Below are 16,992 nucleotides of genomic sequence, written 5' to 3' on the forward strand. Positions count from 1 at the left end.
GAGAGAGAGAGAGAGAGAGAGAGTGAGTGAGTGTGTCCAGATGCTGAAGGAGAAAAGATTAGATGTAGAAAAGCCTTGAAAGGGAGAACAAGGGTAGGAGACCAATAATCCTTTCTCTTTACCTTCAGAATCTACACGCCATTTACAGAAGACACCCCCTCTATCGGTCAGCGCTTGCTCAACTCGGTGCTAAACACCCTCATCATGATCAGTGTCATTGTGGTCATGACGATATTCTTGGTTGTGCTGTACAAGTACCGCTGCTACAAGGTGAGGGAGTGGGGGAGGTGGGACCCCTCCCTGGGCAGGTGGTCAGCCAGGGGCTTTCTCATGGCTTTGTTCTGAATCAATATCAGAGGCAGGGGTGGGGGGCGGGGAGCTCCGGGAGCCAGAATCAGTTCTTACCCAACCATATGCTTTCAGGCTGCTTCATTTCTACACAAATGGTTTGCATGTATAAAATATACACTGAACGTATAGGTTATCCAGGGTCATTTCTATACCATGTGTACATGTATCATTTGTGCACTATGTATGTGTGTACATCTGTGTGTATGGACCACACTATATAGTCTCAAATATTCACATCAGTCTGGGAATTCCTTCCAGTGATGCACGCACCCCAGCCCATCCATCTGTGCCCACCCTGGGCAATTCTTGTCTTTGTTTTTTGGAAAGTTTGGAGTGGGGGTCCACTCACCATGCTGAATGTCTCCCTCCCTCACCGTCAGAATATGCCTCGGACACTGGCATATCCTGACACCCAGAGGTTGCCTTCACATCTCACCTGTGACACATGCTGGCTGTGTCAGTGACCTCAGGGCAAGTCACTCACTCCCCTTGGCCTAGCCCTTACTCTCTTCTCTCTTAGAGTTATTACCAAGACAGAAAGTAAGGGTTTAAGGTGAACAAAAGCCACATATACACAATAGGCATGTGACATTTTTCTAGCTCTTTTAAGGTTTACAAAGTGCCTGCAACCTGGAATCAAATCTGCCTTCAGACACTTCCTAGCTGTGTGATCCTGGGCAAGTCACTTAACCTTTATTGCCTAGCCCTTACTGATTGCCTGCCTTGGAACCAAATCATGGTATTGATTCTAAGACGAAAAGTAACGGTTTGGGGTTTTTTTTTCTTAAGTGCCTCTGATTCTTAGTCCAGGCCTTTTCCCACTATACCACAGGTTCATTTTTGTCTTCAGATGCCTAAATTAAGCAACTTGCTCATGGGAAGGCTAGCCAATGACTGTCATGTAGAATTTGAATCCACATCTGTCCCAATTACAAGTTTGGTGCTCATGTGTTTGTTATATCCCCATGCACATACCTGCATGTACACACACACACACACACACACACACACACACACACACACACACACACACACACACACACCCCCTAGGTGGAATAGTAGATAAAGCACTGGGCTGGGAATCAGGAAGACCTGAATTCAAATCTAACCTCAGACTCTACCAACTATTTGACCTGGGCAAGTCACTAACCTCTGTTGGCCTCAGCTGTAAAATAGACATTATTTTGTTGTGAAAATCAAATGAGATCACGTGTGTTTTCTCATGATCTTGCACAGTGCCTAGCACATAGTAGGAGCTATAGAAGTTATCAGTGTCCTCATCATTCTGTACACATGTATAATAAGTCTGTGTATAGAAACAGTTTTTGAAACCATCTTGTATATATGTGTATATATGTATATGTATGTCTACATATGTCTCTCTGTCGGTCTATCTATTTATCTGTTTTTATAGAAGAGAGTAATAGGATGGAAAGAATACCAAACATGGAAATGGGACAGACCTAGGCTCAAATCCTACTTCTGACAACACACACACATACATACACATACATGCCTGCATCTATAACCATACACACAAACATGTTAAGAGAGACTTTTTTACCCTAGACTTTCCTTTGAAGGAATTAAAGGTGATGTGTGAAGCAGACGCCTCTTAGGAGGTAATGATTGGTCAGTGTCTCCCAGGGATGTACTGTATGGGTGCTGCTGCCATGAAGACCTCTTCTGCCTTTGTAGGTGGAAGGGCTAATCCCAGAGGGAAGTCTGCTCCTCACTTAAAGAAGCTCCTTGCTTGCCCATCTTGTGGTTGGCTTTGAAGTTGGAGAGTATATTTCTTCTTTGATGATCTTTTAAAACTCTTCAGCTCCTCAGTGACTCTCCTTTATGGAAATTACGTATTGAGAAAGTATTTGAAAGCCGAAATGGTCACAGCAGCTCATGAAGTCAATCGTCTTCTTTAGCATGCAATGATTTTGTAATCCTTGTTTGTGATTAAGTGATTAGTTTCTATGCTAATGAAATCCCAAATGTCTTGAAATCTGTGGCCCTTTTCATTGTCTCCAAAGCACTTTCTACACATTATCTCACTTAAATCCCCAAAGCCACCTAATTAGTGCAAGAATTATTGTCCTTATTTCTTATAGATGAGGAAATTGAGACCCAAAGAGGTTACAGACTTGCCCAAGGTCATGTAGGTTGTACGTGACAGAAATAGGATTCAGACCTAGATCCTCTAATTCCAAATCCTGCGTTCTTTCTGCCAACAGCACACTGACACCCACCATTGGTCCAGCCACACACATATGTATGTGTGAATGAATGAAACACTTACTAAGCACTTAGAGAATGCATGTACCGTGCTGAGCACTGAGCATACAAATAGAAAATTGGGCCATTAGCCAGCTCTCCAGGAGCTCCCATTCTGAGGGAGGAGGCAGTACATATGGAGGAAAGAACCCATTGTCTTTAGGGCACAGAGCAGAGCAAATGGTAAAACAGGGAATCAGAGAGAATGAAATGGGTTTGGAGATGTCAAATCCCTTTGTAAACTATAGTGACATATTATGAACTGTAGCTACTATTATTGCACTATTTGCTGAGGTGAAAACACTTTGAAGTAGAAGCTCTGTAAGGATGTGGGGTAGGTCATGGTGCTCTTGATTTTTTGCTGCCCAGATTAATCTTGTTTTGGGGTGCTTTTTAAAATCCTTATCTTCTGCCTTAGAATCCATACTAAGTGTGAGTTCCAAGGCAGAGGAGCAGTAAGGGCTAGGCAGTTAGGGTAAGGGCTAGGCAGTTGCCCAGAGTCACACAGGTAGACCAAATTTGAACCCAGGGCCTCCCTTTTCCAGGCCTGGTACTCTATCCAATGAGCCACTTTGTCTGCCCCTTAATCTTGCTTTAAACACAACATGGTGGCAGTGTGAACATCAGCCACATGCATTGTAACCCCTGCTGGTTCAGCACCCTGGCAGTACCCTGGCTCCTGCCCGGCAGTTCTACCTGAAACAACGAGCAAACCGAGAACATTCATTCATGGTATAAACAGTGGTGTGTATTTCTGTTGTCCAGTTTATCCATGGCTGGTTGATCCTGTCTTCTCTGATGCTCCTCTTCCTCTTCACCTACATTTATCTTGGGTAAGTCTGCCAGTGAGGTCTGTGATCGTTCCCGGTAACTGTTTCATCCATACTGCTCCCCAAGATGAAGGGTGTAAAAGGGGATAGAGGATAGAGGAGGGATGGGCATTTGGCCTCACAACAACCCTGCAGGTATAGTAAGTAGCAATATTGTACCCATTTTACAGATTAGAAATCTGAAGCACAGAGAGATTCAGACCCCTGCCCAGAGTCACAATGGGGGGTGGGGGTGGAGGGGAGGGCAGAAGATGGGGGGATGGGGTATGCATGGATCCATTCCTTCTGATCCTAAGGAAACTTTTTGAAATACACTTCAGGAAAGGACAAAAAGGTGTTTTAGCAGAGGGAGTCTGTGGGAATGAGGGGAGCCAGGATTGCCTTCTCTCTGCTACCAGAATGCCCTATGGATTAGCAGACGCTTATTAAGACCTACTATGTTCCAGGTACTCCCACCAGGCCCAGGACATTTCCCCACATGCTTTCTTGTGGGCAGATTATGATATGCATTGGTTGGCTCTATATTATTGTAAGTTCAGGCCCCATAAAAATACCATGGAGAGAGGCAACAGGGCGTAAGGAATAGAGTGCTGGGCTTAGAGTCAAGGTTCCTTCTCTGACACCTCTTGTCTTTGTGACCTTGGGCAAGCCCTATTGTCAGGGCTGCAGGCAGCTGTCTAAGACTAGATACAGAGGGGTGTCAACTTGTCTTGATGGAGGGGGCTTCTTATTCCTACCAATGAAAAACCCAGGTCCAATGCCAAAATTTAAAAATAATTTGAGACTTTACTGTAAACCTGATTAAGGATCATGAATCGAGAGCTGGAAAGGACCTCAGAGGAAGGCTTTCAAATCAAGCCCTCTTATAGTTAGGGAAACTGAGGCACAGAGAAATTGTGGCTGCTCATGGTCGTAGAGTGTCATAGAAAGGGATTCATACCAAAACTTTGCCAAACTCCAAATTATAGTCATTGGTTATTGAATGGAAAACCCTTCCTGTTTAAGTTTTATTCTTTAGTCTAAATCTTGACAAATTCCAAATTTAGAAAATGATTGATTTGGGACATTATATCCTGTTTCGAGTTGTCTTTTTGTTCCATATTCCTAAGGGACCTAAAAAGGACTAGGAAGGAAGGTTTCCTAGTGCCCCTGGGGTCATGGACAGCTAATGCTCAGCTAATATTTTGTTGTCCTGCTGATGAATAAATTTCAGATACCTAAAGCAGGAATTCTTAATCTGGGATCCATGAATTTGTGTGTGTGTGTGTGTGTGTGTGTGTGTGTGTGTGTGTGTGTGTGTGTCTATAAGTAAAGTATCTATATCTACATAGAGGAGAAAGAGGATATTATTAATCACAATAATAGTAACCAACATAGCATTTTAACATCCTCAGAGCATTTTACGTGCATTATCCCATTTGAACCTTATCTGCAGGACAGGTGTTTTTATTTACCCTCATTTTATAGCCACAGAAACCAAGTCTCAGTGAAAGTGAGTGTTTTCCTTGAGTCACATAACAAGTAAGCATTTGAGTCAGAATTTGAACCCCAAACCTCCTGACTCCAAGTCTAGCCAGTGTTTATCCATTATGTCATTTGGAAAGCAGGGGCTTTTAAACTAGGTCTGATATAGCTGAAGGAATAGGTGTTTTCTCCTCCCTCCCAATGACTTCCCCTCATCTGCTGGTCTTGCTTTTCAGGGAAGTGCTCAAGACTTACAATGTGGCTATGGATTACCCAACCCTTTTTTTGGTCATCTGGAACTTTGGGGCAGTGGGAATGATTTGCATCCACTGGAAGGGCCCCCTGGTGCTGCAGCAGGCCTACCTCATCATGATCAGTGCCCTCATGGCCTTGGTTTTCATCAAGTACCTTCCAGAGTGGTCAGCCTGGGTCATCCTGGGAGCCATCTCTGTGTATGGTAGGACAGTTGTGGGTGGAGGTGGTTGTCTTGCATGCCAGACAAGAAGGATCAGATCCCACCCCTTTACCCACTAGAATGGAAGGTCCTTGAGGGACTTTCACTGTCACTTGTATCCTCTGGGCAAGATTTGGTACCTAAGAGATGCTTAACAAATGCTTCTTGATGGATTAATTGATTCCAATTAGTCTCTTAACAATATCCTTGAGGGCAGGGACTGTTGTCAGTTTGTCAGTGCCTAGCATAGTAGGCATTTAACATGTACTTGTCTAATTGAATTTTATAAAACACAAAAGGTAATTATTCACCAGAAAATGACCTTTCTCCAAAGGGAAAGTAGAAGTCACTTCATTTTTCTTTTCTTAAAACTGATTCTTTCAGGGTTGTTTTAAATTCCAACTTATTGCTGGTTCTTGGCAAATGCCATAGATAAGGGCAGGAACATGTTTGGCAACAGGTAAACTTTAAGTAGGGGTTGAATAGCAAGGACAAATGAGGAAACCAGTATTTTTTATTTCTCCATTTCTTCTCTTTGATCAGGGGTTGAGGGAAGCCTAGCTGATCATTTATATAAGCAGGAGTGAAATTAATTTCTGGGACCTGCTTGAGAATGTTGACTGCTTTTCCCTGACAAAGCCTTCTTGGTTTTCACAGATCTGGTGGCTGTGCTCTGTCCTAAAGGGCCCTTGAGGATGCTTGTAGAAACTGCTCAGGAAAGAAACGAACCTATCTTTCCTGCACTCATATATTCATGTAAGTGTCCCCCCCCAGCCACCGCTGAGCAGTTTAGACCATCTGAGTATTGTTATCTCTCTGCACCCTTTCCCTTTGGCTTTTCCAATGCCACAAACAATTTCCTGACTGTCTTTCCTTTCAAAATTATACTAAAGAACCCTTTTTCAAGGTCAGGGAGGATGAAAGGAAGAGAGCGGAGTTGGTTACTCCTCTCTGTGATATCCAGTGGGGAGTGGGGCTTTTTTTGATAATCAAAGACTTAAATGTATGCTATTCTACCAGAATTGTACAGTCTTAGAATTAGAAGCAACCATAAATGTCCTGTGATCTCTAATCTAACTTTCCAGTGCAGTTCTTCTGTAGCATTTATGATAGAGGATGATAAACAAGCTTACAGAGAGGGAAATCCCTAATGTTGTTGAATCTCTCTTTGCTAGGGAGTTCTTTCATATATTAAGCTGAAATCTGCTACCTAGGAACTCCCATGTGCTGATCCAATATAGAAAAAGTCCAGTATGTTTTTTGCATGACATCTACCTACATGGTTTCTTAAAGGAGTAAGCGATCTTAGATCTGGAGCAGAAGGGACCTTAAGGGCCATCCAGTACAACTGCTTCATTTTATAGATGAGGAAACTGAAGCCAAGGGTGTGGTTCAGTGACTTGTCCAAGGTCACATAGACGGTAAGTATCAGAATCAGGATTTAAAACTAGGCCTGGGGGCTCTAAAGCTCTTTTTGCTATAATTTTGTTGCCAAATCTGCTTTGTTCTCTGGACCTCACTTCCCTCATCTGTCAATGAGGAGGTTGGGAGAGACAGATGATCCATCACTATGGGTCACTTGCAGCTCTAAAACCCTTGGGGTCTGAGAGTCTGTGAACCCTGAAGGAGAGTTAGGAGGTCAGGACTGGCTTAGGAGTTAAGGCAGTTACTTCAGTATTCTAGAAATAGAGGAGGAAACATGCTAAGCAGTTTGGGAGAATTCTGAATATTTAAGTGATGCAATATTAATGTGATGGACTATTTTTGTGTCAGAAAATACCAACAAACATGAAGAACTCAAAAAAAAATTAGGAAAAACTTAAGCACATGATGTAAATTGAGCCTAACAGTAGGAACAAAGATGTCAACTAGAATTATTTAAAAAATAACAATGACAATAAGTTTATAAGCACATAAGTGAGGAAGAGATCAGAGCCCTGGGTGCTCAGAGAAGATGCCATTTTATTGTTTTTTAAAGTTTATGTGATCATTGTTTTAATTAAATATTATGGTGATGTAAATATTATTATCACCCCCATTTTACAGAGGGAAAAACTGATCCATTACAACTGATTCACAAAGAAGTGAAGAAATTGCTCAGGGTCACATGGGCTCCGAGAAACAAGACACGAGCCTCAAACTCTGGTCTTTCTTTTCCAAATCCAGGGCTTTTCCCACTAAGTCACTTACCTTGCATATCATTAAATACAGTGTACTGGAGGCAGCCATGTGGGCTCAGTGGATAGAGAGCTAGGCCTAGAGACAGGAGGTCTTGGGTTTAAATCTGACCTTAGATACTTCCTAGCTGTGTGACCCTGAATAAGTCATTTGACCCCCATTGCCTACCCTTACTACTCTCTTGCCTTGGAACCAATACACAGTATTGATTCTAAGGTGGAAGATAATGGATTAAAGATATAGATATAGATATAGATATAGATATAGATATAGATATAGATATAGAGTACTGTACTACAAAATAATTCATTAAGCACAGAGGAGATGATGCAGCCACATTGACCGTGGTCTTGTCCTGTGTTCCTCTTGCAGCCGCCATGGTGTGGACCGTAGGCATGGCAAAGGTGGACAGTCCAACGAAGGGAGCCCTCCCCAAGGACCAGGAGCAAGGTCAGTGCCTCTGCCACAGACCAAAGGGCCCAGAATATGGTCACTGAGGGAACCTGGCTGGCCCTCCTTCTGGGCACGAGGGCCAGAGACAGAGACCAACAGAGAGCACAAGGCTGGTTATTAAGTGCTTACTGTGCCGTGCCTTGTATCAAGTGCTGGGGGTTCAAAAATAAAGCAGGGCTCATTCTTCTCTCAAGAAGATTACATTCTTTTTGCTTGTTTGTTTTTCTTTTAAACCCTCATCTTCTTAGTATCAGTTCTAAAGCAGAAGAACTGTAAGGGCTAGGCAATGGGGGTTAAGTGACTTGCCCAGGGCCACATAGCTGGGAAGTGTCTGAGACCAGATTTGAACCCAGGACCTTCTGTCTCCAGGCCTAGTGCTCTTTCCCCTGAGCCACCTCACTGCTCCTGAGATTACATTCTAAGAGGGGAAGGCATAGCATGGAGAGGGGATGAGAGGAGACAAAATGCAGGGAGCAGCATGGCTGAGGCAATCCATGCCATGACTCACCTGACAGCCTCAGGGCCGAGTCACCCTTACTTAAGAGCAGCCTAAAGAGGGAGCAGGAAGCTGATGGACAGCGGCACTCATGGCTGTGCCCTCAGCCTAGTGGCACAATTAGGAACACAGTAAAAGTGCCCAGGTGAGTGGGAAGGCCTGGCTGCAGGCCTTATCTCCCCCACTTTTGGCTGTGGGACTCTGGGCAGGTGCCTCAATGGCTTGGTGCCCTGGGCAGCTCTCTCAAGACTCTATGTAAGGAAGAGCGAGGTAGCATAGTGGATCGAGAGCCAGGCCTGGAGTCGGGAGGTACTGGGTTCAACTGTGGCCTCAGCCACTTCCTAGCTATGCCAGTCACCTAACCCCCATTGCCTAGCCCTTGTCCCCTCTTTGGTCTTAGAATAAAGAAAAGATGAGGGTTCTAAAGAAAAGATGTATGTTTCAGAAACGGTGCCAACCTGTAGAGGCAGAAGGAGTTTCCTCTCCTGGGAGTGCCTTCTACCAATGAAATCACAGGCCCAAGCCTTGTCCCTTTCCTTGATATGGGCCCAGAACTCCTAGTTCCGTGCCTGACCCCTTTACTCTGCTGATGCACAAGCATTAATCTGGGCTAGAGATTTTCATAGATAGAAAGGTGTCATTCTAGGACTCGAGAGCTCCTTAGAAGTTACCCCGTGTAGATCAGAATGTGGAGTGCCCTGGGGCCTGCAAGCTCAGTGTAGCAGATTCTTTCCTTCACCAATAAGACCCAGATAAAAGAGACAAAGTATTGGTTAATGTAATTTTAAAAAAGAAAGAAGAGAATCAAATTAATAGTATCATGAATGAAAAGGGTGACCACCTCTAATGAAGAGGAAATTAAGGCAATTATTAAGAGATATTTTGCCCAATTATATGACAATAAATATAGCAAGCTAGGCAAAATGGACAAATATTTATAAAAATATAAATTGCTTAGATTAACAAAAGAAGAAATGGAATACTTAAATAATCTCATATCAAAAAAAGAAATTGAAAGAGCCACCAATAAGACCTGGATGGCTTCGTTGGCATCCCACCATTGCTGACACATTTTGGGTGTCACAGAGGGCCCCCTGATTTCAGTTATTTTTGTTGTTACTGAGATTCTCTTGCATCCAAAGTCACTGAGCAGGTGGGAGGGCAGGAAGAAGCCTAGGAAGGGCATGGCATCAGGTAGGTGCCAGTCTGTGGCAGAGATACCCGATTAAGCCCAGGGTCCAGTCCCCCATGGGCCGTTCCCTGAAGGATGGGTTCCTTCCCCCCCAACTGCTGATCTCTCCCTCTCCAATGAAAAGTCCTTCAGACCTTGCTTCTCGTGACCTCTCGATCTTTTCTGTTTTTTTAATTTTCTGGCACCACTGACACTTCTCTGTGTGTCTGTGAACCCAGAGGACGACTGGAGCGACACTTCTGGGGACCATTCTTACTCTGAAACCTACGACTCCCCGAGGTGCACCCCCCTCCACGTGCCTTCCTATGCCGTGGAGGAGCTGGAGGAAGAGGAGGAAAGTAAGGTGGATTAATTTTCTCTAGCCAAAGGGGGGCTGGTGTGTGGTCGGGGTCGGGGGGTAAGAAGGGCAGGTGGGGGAGGAGGAGACATTGCCTGGAGATTTAGGAGAATGAGTCCATGCACCCATACTGTGATCTTCTTCCAAAGAGAAAAGAGAAAAGATTAGAAAGGGAGTCTGCACCAGCAGATGACCAGGAGCCCAGCTACAGACTTCTAGGGGAAGCCAAGCTCCCCAGGTGTGGGGATTGTTTCATTTTATCTTTGTTTTCCTGGTGTCCAGCATGTGGACATAGATTGGCATATAGATAGTACTTGGTGATTTTTTTTTAAATAAAACGAATCGTTTTAAAAAGAATCAATATTAAGCATCAGTTCCAAGACAGAAGAGTGGTAAGGGCTAAGCAATTGGCTTTAAGTGACTTGTCCAAGAAATTCCTGAGGCCAGATTTGAACCTAAGACCTCTCAATCCACTGAACCTGCCCAGTACTAGCTGTACTAGTATTACCAAGTACCAGCTGCCCCAGTCCTTGGGAACTGTTGAATTGAATTGCATGTTTGTCCCACGGAAAGATGTGGCCTAGAGGCCACTGTCATAAAAATTGGTCTATGGAATAGGGGGTAGAGAAAGACAAGAATGAATTCTTTGGCTCCTCGAGAGACCAAAGAGACTGGCTGACAGAGGCTAGTAGCTGATAATGAGTTCAATCTTACAGACAAATCTCAAAGGACTTTTACAATGAGGGGTATCGCTATAAATCATTCTGAATGATTCTTTAAATGTCCTGGGGTCATAGCTTTAGAGCCAGAATGGGTCTGTCCAGTATTCTCCATTTACACATGAGGAAACCGAGGCCAAGAAAATGTAAGTGACTTGTCTGGTGCTCCGTAGGTAGGAAATGTCAAGCAGAGATTTGAACCCAGGCCTTCCAACTCCAAATCCCACGTCACATGTGATTCCATTGTGAAAGTAACAGAATGACAGTTCCTTAAAAATTATTCTTAAGTTCAGTCTTTCCAGTCCTGTAAACTGGCTCACCTCTTTTAGACAGACTTGCAGAGAAACTGCTGTCCTTCTTCACTCAGATGTTCCCTGTATCCATACAATCACCGGTCCAGTGCCCATCCCATTCTCTCTCTTTCCTGCCGGATCCAGCCTTCGAGTCCCTCATCTCTCAGCCTTCTGCCCTGGCCAGGGGTCTTTGAGGGAGTTGCCTGTTGATGTTGGTGAAGGGTTGGGGTGGAGGGTGGAAATCCAAGGCCATCCTCTGTTTCCCCCATCGCTGTTGCTCATGTGAGATCCATGTTTGGTGGGAAGTTGGGACTGGCCCAGCCTTCAGGCTATTTCACACATTGTCTGTTTCCCAGGCTCCAGAGCGCTGGACAGGAGTGGCCGCATAAGCAGAAGGCAAGATAAGTCGGCCTTTCCCCGAGGCTGCCCCATCCATTGTCCTTTAGCGCCAGCCTTCCCAAGTACTTGCTACAAGACTCACAAAGTGGTTTTTGTCTTTCCCCCACAGGGGGTGTAAAGCTGGGCCTGGGAGATTTCATCTTCTACAGCGTTTTGGTGGGCAAGGCAGCAGCCACGGCGAGTGGGGACTGGAACACGACCCTCGCCTGCTTTGTTGCCATTCTCATTGTAAGTAGGGAGAGGGTTGAGGGTAGGAAGAAGAATGGCTTAAACATATATAACTGTCCCCTCCATCATCCCCGATCCTTCCCTGCCCAGGAACTAGCTTTCCCTTCTGACCCAGCCCTGGGAAGTCTTTGATATCATTATCCTCATTTTTACAGTTGGAGAAAGGAGGCTCCGAGGGATCACAGAATTGTGGCCCTCTAGTCTAATCCATACACAGAAGGAATTCCCATGGTAGCACACCCAACAAATGTTGTCCAGCCTTGGCCAGAAGACTTTTTTTTTTTAGACACAACTTCTATTTTAGAATCAATACTGCCTTCTCCAAGGCAGAAGAGGGGTAAAGGGCTAGGCAATGGGGATTAAGTGGCTTATCCAGGATCACACAGCTAGGAAAAGTATGAGTCTAGATTTGAATCCAAATCCTCTTGTTCCAGATCTGGCTTGAAGACTTTCAAGCAGGAAGATTGAGAAATCTTCCAGTTTCCAAATTCAGGGTCTTCTAGGGTAGCAAGTATTTAACAATTGTCAAGGTTGGGTTGAATGACTCCCTTCCCATTCAGCAGCAGTTAGGAATCATCTTTGTAAATGATGCTGTACTAGATGTGTTGCAGAAAGAGTCCCTGAAACACCCCCAACTCCCAGATAGTTCCTGAGTAGTTCTTAAGAGTAAAGATTGGGGGACAGCTAATTCGCTCAGTGGACAGAGACCCAGGCCTAGAAATGAGAGGTTCCTAGCTTCCTAGCTGTCTGACCTTCCTGGGCACTTGCTACAAGACTCACAAAGTGAGTCACTTAGCCCCTGTTGCCTAGCCCTTACTGCTCTTCTGCCTTGGAACCACTACTTAATATCAATTCTAAGACAGAAGGTAAGCATTTTAAAAAAATGAAGCAGATTGGTACCAAGGCCAGAGAGCTTACTTGTAGAGATCTGCAGTTATTCCCTTGCTATAGGGGTGAATTTTTAACATTTTCCAGTCACATCATTTAAGCAGGCAACAACCCTATTGGCCTTTGACAATTCCTATTCACACAGAAGTTATGTGTACTACCTGGCCTCATTTCTTTGTTATTATTTTATTGCCTTTGGAGGTGTGAGGGGAAGTAGTATAGAAGGTATACAAGTAGCTGAAGTGCTGTCCCAGAGGCAGGAAATCCTGGTTTAAATCTGGCTTCAGATTCCTCCAAGCCATGTGACTGTCTCTGTGACTGCCTAGAACAAATGTATTTTAAACTTATATTACTGCAAAAAAAAATTTTTAAGGATTAATATTGATAATGTGTTCAAGTACAAAAATGAGAGAAAAAAGAAACTCAAAACTGTATTGCACATACAAAGGGGAAAAAAAAGAATGTTTTAAAAATAAAAAATATATAGCTTAGAATATATAGCCTCACCTTTAGATTGAGGATCACAAGAGCACCTAGCTTCCCCCTGCCCAGAACTGTCACAAGGATACCGTGAGATCCTATTTGTATAGCACTTGGCAGCTTTTCAAATACCATATGAAGGCTAGCTAGAAAGGTGGCCAGACTAGGGAGAATGAGGGAGTTCTCCTCTCATCACAGAAACTTCACCTCTTTGTGGTTGCTTTCCTCCTGTAAAAAATGAGGCTAAAACCACCTTTGCAGTGCCAGCCCCAGGTGGCAGGTAAGGACTGGGTGAGCCAAGAGATGGGGATGTGTCTCCGGAAACCAGGGGCTGAGACATCATCGGAAAAATCCTCCCCTAAGACCAGGTGCCAAGCATTCACCCTCTCACAGTCACTGCAGCCCTTCTCCATCCTCACCCTCTGTCCTCCCCACAGGGCCTGTGTTTGACACTCTTGCTGCTGGCAGTGTTCAAGAAGGCTTTGCCCGCCCTGCCCATCTCCATCACCTTCGGTCTCATCTTCTACTTCTCCACTGACAACCTCGTGAGGCCTTTCATGGACACCCTGGCATCCCACCAGTTGTACATTTAGAGCAAAGCTTAGCCACTATTATCTGGAACCTAGGAAATTCCAACTCTGTGGAGTCATATAGTTTTACAAATTAGTGCCATATATTTTTTAAAACTTTTTTTTTAAAGATGACACAAAAAAAGTATTATGTGATTACTTCGTGAGATTGAGCATCATTGTGGTGGAGTAGACCTGGGACTTGGGTTGAGATCCTGACTCTGCCGCTAATAGCTATGTGACCGTGAGCCTCAGTTTCCTCATTGGTAAACTGAGAGAATTGGGTTAAATGGCCCCTCCTGGCTCAAACATGGTGGAGGTGGCTATGATTCTAACTTCAGTCATTTCCCCTTTGACCAGCACTCCCCCTGCTGGAAACCCAGGAGTTCATTCAGATGAACTAAGAAAAGAAGCCACAAAATGTGGCTGTGGGCCAAAGGGGATGGAGCTAGATGCCCGCCTATACTTTATGGTCTGGAATTTCATGGAAGGGGGAATCCAAAGAAGATTGTTACAGATTAGAAGCCCATAGAATATTCTCAGGAACCTAGATAGAGACTGGTCCTGCCACTAAGAACAAGGAAGGCAATATTTCCTTTTTCAGGAAGGAATGTTCACGATGTTTTATCAGTGATGTCATTTTTATTACCTATTGGAAATGAACCAATTCTTGTTACATTTCAGATCACTAACTGCTGGGAAGTGGCTCATTGGCCATCGTGACTTAATACTAATAAACTTCCTTAGATTAATTTGGTTGAAATGCTCTTTACCTCTTTGTAAATTGTGACATTCTCTGCTGCGGCATCATGGATCAAGAGCTAGCCTCGAAGTCAAGTCTCATCTCCACAAGTCTGTCTGTGGGATCCTGAGCAAGACAATTCATTTCTTAGGACCCAAGGTTGCAGCAAAGGTGCCAGCTTGCATTGGTGGCAGGAGTTTTCTCACCTAGAAGTTCTTTATAATGATGAAATCACAAGTTCTGGTTGCTTTCCCTGTTTCTAGTGTCATGTACCAGGCTAGTAAAGTGTGTGCTGCATTCATTCAAGGATGGAATTTTAATTAGAGTTGATTAAAAAAGATGCATAGACTCTGACTAAGGAGGGACATTATGGTGTAGGAAAAGGGTCAGGACACCTGGGTTTAAGTTCTAAATCAGATATCTGCTTGGTTCATGTACTAAGTATTGATTCAAGGCAGAAGAGCGAGCAGGAAGGGCTAAGTAATGGGGGTTAAGTGATTTGTCCAGGGTGACACAGCCAGGAAGTATCTGAGGCCAGATATGAACCCAGGACTTCCCATCTCCTGGTAGGGCTGGCACTCAATCCACTGAGCCACATAGCTGCCCTGCCATGTGAGTTCTTAATTGTTTGCTTTTTGGCCCAGTCCTGTGTTCTCACTGTTGTGAGGAACTCTTACTATGAAAACTGTCCATCAATATAGAGTCAACTTGTCTGTAGCCTGCATTCTCAGAGAGTTGCCTAGGTAGAAGAAGTTTTCAAAATGGCAGGGTACTTTTACTTGAATGTTTTCAGTTGGGTAGAACTCACTACATTTCAAGGTATCCTGTCCCATTCATTGCTGAATGTCTTTAATTTTTTCTAGTTTTCTTGTATTATATTGTCTTTTTTTTCTCCTTCCTTCCATCCTTTGATTCTAGATGTGTTTCCTAGAACCACATTGTGTCATCCTTGTCTGTGGCCAGTCCCAATCTTTCTGTTCTTTTTTCATGATTTCAAGACCCATCATCATTTTGTTTTATCCTTTCCTCTGTAAAAACTTGGTATGAAGTTCTAAAGTTCAGGGAGGAGTTCTGGGCTAGTTGTGAAGCTTTGGGAGTCATCCAAGTATAATTCCTAATCTGAACTGTCACAATGAAAAAAATCCTCTCAGGAAGAAAGTATAGAGAAAAGAACTGAGAACACTGGATTTGAAATCCAAGGACCTGAACCATTTATTACCTATCTGTCCGTAGGCAAATTTCTTCTCCTTTCTGGGTCTCAGTTCCTTCATCTGCAAAATAAATGAAGGGTAGATTTGATGACCTCTGGGGTCCCTTTCAGTCCTGAATCTGTGGTTCTAATTTTTGAATATCATTGAGTGATAATCTAAGTGCTAAAAACAGTGTTAAGTAATTCACAGTGCAGTCCACTTTTTTTAATGTACATTTAAAATTTTTTTTTCTTTAAAACCCTCACCTTCCACCTTAGAGTCAATACTGTGTATTGGTTCCAGTGCAGAAGAGTGGTAAGGGCATGGCAGTGGAGGTTAAGTGACTTGCCCAGGGTCCCACAGCTAGTCTGAGGTCAGATTTGAACCCAGGACCTCCTATCTCTTGGCCTGGCTCTCAATCCACTGAGCACCCAGCTACCCTTTATGTTCATTTTTATAGCCATAGTAAGGCCAATGACAAAAAACTCATCATGGCATCTGCTTGAGAACTGAAGCCAAACCCTCTCCTCTCCAAAGACCACAGAATAGTGATTACTGAGTGATGGGGGCTTTAGAGAAATATCCTTTCCCTTAGAGGCTGCATCACTACAGTTCTGAGTACCTTGTTGCTGCTAAAAGGGTAGGTGGCTTTTTCCTTCTCTGAGGACCAAACTCTGCCCTTGGGATGAGGGGGACACTTCGGGAAAATGTCACTGTCTTTGTTTCTTTCTTGAAATAATGCAGAATGCTTATAGAAGTATCAAGGCCAAAAGATGTAAGCACATGTGGCATTTTTTGGTAAACCTATAGAAACAAGTCTCAACTCCAGAAATGACACATATTTTGAGTAGTTAATTTATTATGAAAGGAATAAAGATGCATTTATATATGAAAGAAGCTCATCCAAGCAGTTTGGATGAGATTTAAGGAAAAGTCTTGGTAAGCTGCTTTCTAGGGAGAATCTCAGCAGCAGGTTTAGTAGAGAGATGTTGAAAATATGTCTTTTTGTAAGTCTTGCAATAACCATTGGTTAAGAAGCAGTAACAGGTATAAGCAATAATACATGTATAACCCAGTAGAAATGTTTGTCAGCTCCAGGAGCCAGGAGGGAGAAAACATGAATCATGGAACCATGGAAAAATACTCTAAGTAAAGAAACAAACAAATTTTAAAAAAGAAGTAGTAGTAGTAACAGGGGCAACTAGGTGGCTCAGTGGATAGAATGTCAGGCAGGAGATGGTAGATCCTGGGTTTAAAAACGACCTCAGACACTTCCTAGCTGTGTGACCCTAGGCAAGTCACTTAACCCTCAATGCCTAGTCCTTACTGTTCTTCTACCTTAGAACCAAAACGTAGTATTGATTCTAAGATAGAAGGTAAAGGATTTTATTTTTTTTAAAAGCAATAACATTTTACCTGATCTAACTGTGGTATTAAAGAGAACATAAGCCAGTGTGCAGG

At 43.6% G+C, this 16,992-nt stretch overlaps 1 protein-coding gene across 2 annotated transcripts in view; it reads left to right on the forward strand.

Moving 5' to 3' along the window:
* PSEN2 (presenilin 2) overlaps nucleotides 1-14,360 on the forward strand; it is a 38,148-nt gene extending 23,788 nt beyond the window's left edge. Inside the window, exons 4-11 of one of the 2 annotated variants that reach the window (XM_044676810.1) lie at nucleotides 129-270; nucleotides 3,385-3,452; nucleotides 5,150-5,370; nucleotides 6,025-6,123; nucleotides 7,918-7,995; nucleotides 9,905-10,024; nucleotides 11,544-11,662; nucleotides 13,468-14,360. In XM_044676810.1, coding sequence (XP_044532745.1) covers nucleotides 129-270; nucleotides 3,385-3,452; nucleotides 5,150-5,370; nucleotides 6,025-6,123; nucleotides 7,918-7,995; nucleotides 9,905-10,024; nucleotides 11,544-11,662; nucleotides 13,468-13,623 — 1,003 coding nt within the window. In that variant the 3' untranslated portion in view covers nucleotides 13,624-14,360. Of the gene's footprint in view, nucleotides 1-128; nucleotides 271-3,384; nucleotides 3,453-5,149; nucleotides 5,371-6,024; nucleotides 6,124-7,917; nucleotides 7,996-9,904; nucleotides 10,030-11,543; nucleotides 11,663-13,467 lie in introns of those variants that run through there. The other variant, XM_044676811.1, reaches the window with a different exon arrangement.
* The last annotated feature ends 2,632 nt before the right edge of the window (nucleotides 14,361-16,992 follow it).

The sequence above is a fragment of the Gracilinanus agilis genome, chromosome 4, assembly GCF_016433145.1.
Source record: "Gracilinanus agilis isolate LMUSP501 chromosome 4, AgileGrace, whole genome shotgun sequence".
Classification (NCBI taxonomy): Eukaryota; Metazoa; Chordata; class Mammalia; order Didelphimorphia; family Didelphidae; genus Gracilinanus; species Gracilinanus agilis.